At 39.9% G+C, this 8705-nt stretch overlaps 1 protein-coding gene across 2 annotated transcripts; it reads right to left on the reverse strand.

Moving 5' to 3' along the window:
- Nucleotides 1-4212: 4212 nt before the first annotated feature.
- On the reverse strand, nt 4213-6685 carry LOC123995971. Of its 2 annotated transcripts, none has more exons than XM_046299621.1 (6): nt 6413-6685; nt 6145-6210; nt 5628-5876; nt 5150-5404; nt 4696-4944; nt 4213-4577 (listed from the first exon to the last, which is right to left on the reverse strand). In XM_046299621.1, the coding sequence occupies exons 1-6, from the start codon at nt 6465-6467 to the stop codon at nt 4426-4428; spliced, it is 1026 nt and encodes a 341-aa protein (XP_046155577.1). In that variant the 5' UTR covers nt 6468-6685; the 3' UTR covers nt 4213-4425. The 2 variants fall into 2 exon arrangements, with proteins under 2 accessions (XP_046155577.1, XP_046155578.1); XM_046299622.1 differs by having other exon boundaries at nt 6145-6183; nt 6413-6671.
- Between the last annotated feature and the right edge of the window lie 2020 nt (nt 6686-8705).

The following is an 8705-nucleotide window of genomic DNA, read 5'->3' on the forward strand; positions in this document are numbered from 1 at the left end:
GACAAAATGAGAAAAAAAATCCAGAAAATCACATTGAAGGATTTTTAATGAATTTATTTGCAAATTATGATGGAAAATAAGTATTTGGTCACCTACAAACAAGCAAGATTTCTGGCTCTCACAGACCTGTAAACTTCTTCTTTAAGAGGTTCCTCTGTCCTCCACTCGTTACCTGTATTAATGGCACCTGTTTGAACTTGTTATCAGTATAAAAGACACCTGTCCACAACCTCAAACAGTCACACTCCAAACTCCACTATGGCCAAGACCAAAGAGCTGTCAAAGGACACCAGAAACAAAATTGTAGACCTGCAGCAGACTGGGAAGACTGAATCTGCAATAGGTAATCAGCTTGGTTTGAAGAAATCAACTGTGGGAGCAATTATTAGGAAATGGAAGACATACAAGACCACTGATAATCACCCTCAATCTGGGGCTCCACGCAAGATCTCACCCCGTGGGGTCAAAATGATCACAAGAACGGTGAGCAAAAATTCCAGAACCACACGGGGGAACCTAGTGAATGACCTGCAGAGAGCTGGGACCAAAGTAACAAAGCCTACCATCAGGAACACACTACGCCGCCAGGGACTCAAATCCTGCAGTGCCAGACGTGTCCCCCTGCTTAAGCCAGTACATGTCCAGGCCCGTCTGAAGTTTGCTAGAGAGCATTTGAATGATCCAGAAGAAGATTGGGAGAATGTCAGATGAAACCAAAATATAACTTTTTGGTAAAAAATCAACTCGTCGTGTTTGGAGGACAAAGAATGCTGAGTTGCATCCAAAGAACACTATAGTTACTGTGAAGCATGGGGGTAGAAACATCATGCTTTGGGGCTGTTTTTCTGCAAAGGGACTGATCCGTGTAAAGGAAAGAATGAATGGGGCCATGTATCGTGAGATTTTGAGTGAAAACCTCCTTCCATCAGCAAGGGCATTGAAGATGAAACGTGGCCCCATTCATTCAACGAATTCAACGAGTCTTTCAGCATGACAATGATCCCAAACACACCACCCGGGCAACGAAGGAGTGGCTTCGTAAGAAGCATTTCAAGGTCCTGGAGTGGCTTAGCCAGTCTCCAGATCTCAACCCCATAGAAAATCTTTGGAGGGAGTTAAAAGTCTGTGTTGCCCAGCAACAGCCCCAAAACATCACTGCTCTAGAGATCTGCATGGAGGAATGGGCCAAAATACCAGCAACAGTGTGTGAAAACTTACAGAAAACGTTTGACCTCTGTAGGCCAACAAAGGGTATATAAACTTTTGTTATTGACCCACTGTATAACATTCTATTGAACTCATTTACATGACCCATCAACTTAGCCATGCGTGTCTGTGTAAGTCTCATATTTTACTAAGCACATTTTTGGTCTGGAATTTGTCTTTCAGCAGAAAGACGAGTGAACACTTTGTGAGAGATTGCTGCCGTGGTGAAGGACAGCACTGTGACAGGGGTCAACCAATGATTTATATATACACTAGATGTCTAATAGGGGGGGATGTGTTGAATCCACTGTGCCTCCATCTTGGCACTCCGTCATGATGGTAAAATGATGATGATGGTTCGTTTTTGCTAAATTGTTCTATTACACGGCTAAACATTGAGCTTCTGAGTGGCGCAGCGCAAGAGACGTCACTGCAGTCCCTGGTTCAAATCATATCCGGCCGTGATTGGGAGTCCCATAAGCGGTGCACAATTGGCCCAGCGTTGTCCGGGTTTGGCTGGGGAAGGCTGTCATTGTAAATAAGAAGTTGTTCTTAACTGACTTGCCTAGTTAAATAACGGAAAAAATGTATAATCCTTAATGTATCATTTATAGGGATGACTAATGTTACTGTCCCCACTACTACAAAAATTAAACTTAAATAAATGTAATTTTGTCCTTGAAACATTTAATTGAAATGGAGGACTGCTACTTGGGAGTGGCAATATGTCCAACCAGTGGCTTCATAGCCTCTCAATGGTCAATACATAGCATCAGCAATCCAGGGTTTATATACAACATTGGGGTCAACATCCCACAGCTGGTTGGACTGGAGGATGGTACAGTGTAGTACACTACTGGTGGAAAGTTAGGACTAGCAACATCAACTGACTCCGTAATTCAGGCCTCTGCCACAGATCAAGCTGGACCAGTAATTATCATTGCCATTACATTGTATGATCTTATTTGTATCAGATGAAAACAGAGGTCCATTTCTGTTATACCCTGATATTCAATGTCTATTTTTTAACATTTTATTTACCAATAGGTGCCCTTCTTTGCATGGCATTAAAAACCCTCCCTAGTCTTTGTGGTTGAATCTGCTCAACTGAGAGACCTTACAGATAATTGTATTTGTGGGGTACAAAGATGAGATAGTCATTCAAAGATTATGGTAAACACTACTATTGCACACAGAGGGAGTCAATGCAACTTACAGTATGTGACTTGTTAAACACATTTTTACTCCTGAACTTATTAGGCTTGCCATAACAAAGGGTTTGAATATGTATTGACTCAAGACATTTCATCTTATCATTTTTAATTAATTAGTAAAAAATATATAAAAAGTTTGGGGTCACTTAGAAATGTCCTTGTTTTTTAAAGATAACCACATTTTTTGTCCATTAAAATAACATCAAATTGATCAGTAATACAGTGTAGGAATTGTTAATGTTGTAAATGACTATTGTATTGCCTCTCCTTCCAGTTCTCTGCTGCCAATGACTGAAACTGGAGACACTTATCTCCCTCACTAGCGTTAAGCACCAGCTGTCAGAGCAGCTCAGAGATCACTGCACCTGTACATAACCCATCTATAAATAGCCCAAACAACTACCTCATCCCCTACTGTATTTATTTTATTTTATTTATTTATTTCTTGCTCCTTTGCACCCCAGTATTTCTACTTTGCACATTCATCTATTGCAAATCTACCATTCCAGCATTTTAATTGCTATATTGTATTTACTTCGCCACCATGGCCTATTTATTGCCCTACTTCCCTTATCTCACCTCATTTGCTCACATTGTTTACAGACTTGATTTTCAACCTTATTATTGACTGTATGTTTGTTTACTCCATGTGTAACTCTGTGTTGTTGTATGTGTCGAACTGCTTTGCTTTATCTTGGCCAGGTCGCAGTTGTAAATGAAAACTTGTTCTCAACTTGCCTACCTGGTTAAATAAATATTTTATTTTATTTTTTAAATGTAGCTTGAAATGGCAGATTTTTAGTGGAATATCTACACAGGCATACAGAGGCCCATTATCAGCAGCCATCCCTCCTGTTCCAATGGCACGTTGTGTTAGCTAATCCAAGTTTATCAATTTAAAAGGCTAATTGATCATTAGCAAACCCTTTTGCAGTTATTTTAGCACAGCTGAAAACTGTTTTACTGATTAAAGACGCAATAAAACTGGCCTTCTTTAGACTATTTGAGTATCTGGAGCATCAGCATTTGTGGGTTCGATTACAGGCTCAAAATGGCCAGAAACAAAGAAATTTCTTCTGAAACTCATCAGTCTATTCTTATTCTGAGAAGTAAAGGCTATTCCATGCGAGAAATTGCCAAGAAACTGAAGCTCTCGTACAACGCTGTGTACTACTCCCTTCACAGAACAGCACAAACTGACACTAACCAGAATAGAAAGAGGAGTGGGAGGCCCCGGTGCACAACTGAGCTAGAGGACAAGTACATTAGAGTGTCTAGTTTGAGAAACAGAAGTCCTCAACTGGCAGCTTCATTAAATAGTACCCGCAAAACACCAGTCTCAACGTCAACAGTGAAGGGGCGACTCCGGGATGTTGGTCTTCAAGGCATAGTTGCAAAGAAAAAGCCATCTCTCAGATTGGCCAATGAAAAGAAAAGATTAAGATGGGCAAAAGAACACAGACACTGGACAGAGGAACACCCCGGAATCGCCTCTTCACTGTTGATGTTGAGACTGGTGTTTTACGGGTACTATTTGATTAGCTAACACAACGTGCCATTGGAACACAGGAGTGATGGTTGCTGATAATGGGTCTCTGTACGCCTATGTAGATATTCCACAAACAATCTGTCGTTTCCAGCTACAATAGTCATTTACAACATGAATAATGTCTACACTGTATTTCTGATCAATTTGATGTTATTGTGATTTTCTTTCAAAAACAAAGACATTCCTAAGTGACCCCAAACCTTTGAACGGTAGCGTATATATAACAAAAACATAATTCCACTTTGACACTATGGGGTATTGTGTGTAGGCCAGTGACAAAAAATTGAAATGTATTCTATTTTAAATTCAGACTCCAACATAACAAAATGTGGAAGTCAGGGAGTGTGAATACTTTCTGAAGTCACTTTAGCCAGTATTCAAGGTTTTAATGTCTTGTCTATTTTTAGTCTATATTCCTGTTTTACAGCTTTAATGCTCTGGAACCTTTTGTTGTTGTCAGCAAGCTATGTTCGGACTCAATCGGGACCAGGTTTCAGCTGCTGTACAATGCTGATGCTTCCTCCCAGAGATGGTCTTCTTGGACAAACACAAACTGGACACAGCTTGACAACCATATTGTTTGGAGAGGATCGTCTTTTTGTCATTTTCTGCAAAACCATTCCAAAAGGAACACAAAAAAACATGATATTAGGTCAGATCATGTTTATGACAGCATAAAAGTTAAGGTAGTTGCTAAAATGAAGAATCATGAGATTTCTGTTGTACCTTCCACCCGTATGGACTTGGTGACCACCTCAAAATGAGTTGAGACCATATTCTGAGCGTGGCACATAATCTTCTCTGGCTTCACATGTTGCTCGACCGTCATCTCCATCTCACTGCCGTGGACAGTGTGACCATCAATGGTCCAGCGGTAGTCACAAGCGGGAATGCATTTGGCAGTGCACTGAAACATGGACTTGAAGCCGACTGCAACAGAGTCTGGGCCGATGACGTGGACCTCTGATGGACCAGCTGATAGGAGACAAAAATTAGAGGAAAACAATGGTTCAAGTATCACTTCAACCAAAACCCCAACAAATATAGACTACATACTATATAAGGGGATGTATGTATATTGATAGATGAAGCTATTGGTGTGGATATGGACAATTGCATTACACTAACAACAAGAGGGAATCTACAATTGTTAGAAGCTCTAAATCTCAGAATAACCTACATGTTACAGGAATTGTCCTGGTTGCCATGGCATAGAGCCCAGACACACTGTTGATGGCCTTGCAGTTCAGGGTAGCAGAGGTGGCCAACTCTTCGGGAGTTACAGTAATCTTGTTCCCCTGCCCCCCGAGCCATCGGCCCTTTATCTTCCAGGTGTAGTTGCAGGAGGGACGGCAGTCTGCGTTACACTGGAAGCTTTGAGGGGCCCCTGGGGTCATCAGGGCAGGGCCTGTGATCGATATGTTGGTAGGTCCAGCTAATAGAAGGAACACATAGACATTTAGATAATAGTCTCTAGATCCTATGACCAATGTGAAAAACATTAGCAAAATAATTTTTATCTAGCACTAATCCAGTAATCCAGACATTTTGTCAATAAATTACAACACATGTAATTATTCCTCTATTCCTAATATCATAAAGACCATCACCTTTAATTTCAAGTGAAGTGTTAGAAAAACAACAAACCACCCACGCACCTAAAACCTGCAGTATCTTTGTTACTGTGGAGGACCTCCCAGAGTAATCATTCCTTGCAGTGCATGTGAGGTTTAGGGACTCCTCCCACTGGCGAGCTGTGAACAACAGCTCGTTGCCATGCCAAATCTGCCCGTCGATACTCATTCTGTAGCTACAGGAGGGAGAGCACTGGGCGGAACAGTCAAAGCTGTGTGGCACACCCACTTTAACAAAGTCAGGTCCCACAATGGTTAGTTCCAAGGGACCATCTGAAAATTACAGTGCACAATCAGGCAATGTAGGCCTACCTGTTTAAGAATAAAGGATGCATTGGATACAGGGTGTAAATGTATTCTTGTAACAGTGATAAATTACTACAACGATAATCCAATAAAACGCCTGTAGTTAGCTGCTAGCTGATAGCACTACCCTACGATCACAGTCATTATTCAAAGTACCCAACATTCCCATCAATGCAGCGATGTGTTCCATCCTGTAATAATTTGTCTTGGCTATTATGTGATGTGGTTCACTTACTGGTACTGCCACTCCCTCCATCAGTGGTCAAAGCTGATCCTGGAAGTTCATCAAAACAGCCACAGGCTATAATCAACACATTATAATGTAACACTATTTTCACCCAAACAAAAGCTGGACCTCCGTAGACATTGAAAGTAAATGTAGTTATAGAGCTTAACAGGAAGAGTCCAGACCTACTGACTGATGTTAAACCAACTTTGGCATCCTCAAAAAGAAATGTTATCATAAAACAATGTTGTTATATTTAAAAAAAAAATCATATTACCTGCTAGGTACACTAGCAGCAGAAGTAGATTAAGCAGGGTGTGTGTATCCTTCATTGTCTCGCAGAGATGGAGTGAGGTGAATTCGATACTAGGAATATGGGACTGTTACAGAGTCAAGCAGTAGAGTGAGAAGGTAAACAAACACACCTTATCAGAAAGAACAGACTGAGAGCGAACCTGCCCTGCCGATTCAAACCTGCCCATTAAAAATACATTATTTCTGTAGTGACCATTAAATAAGGTGAAACAGAACTGGCAACTTTTACTATGAACTAACATGTAGAGGGCAATGTACTGAGGAATCAAATAAATGGTCTCCAACTCTCCATCCCTGCTCCTGGGGAGCTGAAGTCAATTAATATACTATTTTTAATAGACAGAACCAATTGGAGGGAAAGATATGAGACCATATGTGTAATACATGAGTGTATGACGAATTTAGGAGTGTCGAGAACGTGGTTTCAGTGCATGGCTTGTACCAGAATCTCTTATCAAAAGTCAAATACAGTGCATTGATGGCATACCTTTAGTTCTTATAATGTAATTACATTTAACCTCAAAAGGTTGTGTATAATACAGACTTTTAACTTTAGCTTTAGGAAAGGAAACTGAACCACTAGGATTTTCCTCTATGATTTTGCCTGTGTTTATGTCAATTCCATTTCCCTTTTATCCTGAAAAACTCCCCAGTCCTTAATGTTTACGAGGATACCTTTAACATGATGCAGCCACCAGTGGTACTCTGTAGATTATATTGGATTTGTCCCAACCATAACACTTTGTATTCAGGACAAAAAGTTAATTGCTTTGCCACATGTATTGCAATTGTACTTTAATGCCTTGTTGCAAACAGGATGTAGGTTTTGGAATATTTGTATTCTGTACAGGCTTCCTTCTTTTCTTTAGGTTAGTTTTGTGGAATAACTATAATGTTGTTGATCCATCCTTAGTTTTCTCCTATCACAGCCACTAAACTCTGTAATGTTTTAAAGTCACCATTGGCCTCATAGTGAAATCCCTGAGCAGTTTCCTTCCTCTCCGGCAACTGAGTTAGGAAGGATGCCTGTATCTTTGTAGTGAATGGGTGTATTGATACACCATCCAACATGTAATTAATAACTTCACCATGCTCAAGGGTATTTTCAAACATACAAAGTATTGACTCAAGGATGTGGATACTTGTGTAAATGAGATATTTCTGTTTTTAATTTTCATTAAATTATTATAAAAAAAAAAAACATAATTCAACTTTGTCATTATGGGATATTGTGTGTAGATTGGTGAGAAAAACAATCAATTTAATCAATGTTGAATTCAGGCTGTAATACAACATAATGTGGAATAAGGAGATCGTTGGTACTGGTGGCTTTGTCGGTGAATGCCTCATCCCAGTACTGTAGTTGACCCAGGGTGTAACCTGGCAGTCAAAGGTACAAATCTTAAGGACAGAACAGCAGTAAAACCTCCAACTGAAAAGGGACAGACAATAAATTCATATTAATGTGGGTTAATTGACTATACTTTCTCCATTCATTAAACATTTATTTTGGCAGTTAAGTACTGGAGAGTGGATTAACATGAGGCCACTGATCTTGTTGGTAGTTGATCAGGATTCTCAGACATTTGTAACCGAGGATACTAGATAAACTGAGTAAAGAAGGTACTGTAATGTTTCTTAGGCCTCATCTGACTTATTACAATTCACAAATTCACAAAATGCCTGAAAATCTGAATGTGATTGTTCTATGTACTGAAATGAAGAGACTCGCATCCTGTCCTCGTGGTGGTTACTGTGATAGCTGTACACCCCAGCAATTGCATGGTAGATTCAGCATGTAAAGTCCATAAAGTTCTCGTAGTTATTAGCATAACCTGTCCTCGTGGTGGTTACTGTGGTATCTGAAACAAAATAATATCAGATGGTATAAGTCAGCATACATCACTATAAAACAAAAGGTATGGCCAATACTGACTAAGCATCTCTTCAGCATAACAGTTACAATTGGGGCAAAATAAAATGTTTTCCATAACACATGAAACACTAATATTTCCTACCAGTCACCCCTTTTACCTTAATAACTACATAGATTGGAAAGGACATAAACGGTGCATCAAAGTCATTATCCCACCCTGCAAGACCAAATTGTTGGCACCAGAGTTCCAATATCCACACCATCATACCACTTAGAATGTGTGCCAAATTAATTTAGTTCATTCTAAGTGGTCTGCTAATATGGACATTGGAATGTAACCATTGGCAATGTCATCCATACACCACAGTAAATGGATCGA

Source organism: Oncorhynchus gorbuscha, linkage group LG14, assembly GCF_021184085.1.
Source record: "Oncorhynchus gorbuscha isolate QuinsamMale2020 ecotype Even-year linkage group LG14, OgorEven_v1.0, whole genome shotgun sequence".
NCBI classification, from domain to species: domain Eukaryota; kingdom Metazoa; phylum Chordata; class Actinopteri; order Salmoniformes; family Salmonidae; genus Oncorhynchus; species Oncorhynchus gorbuscha.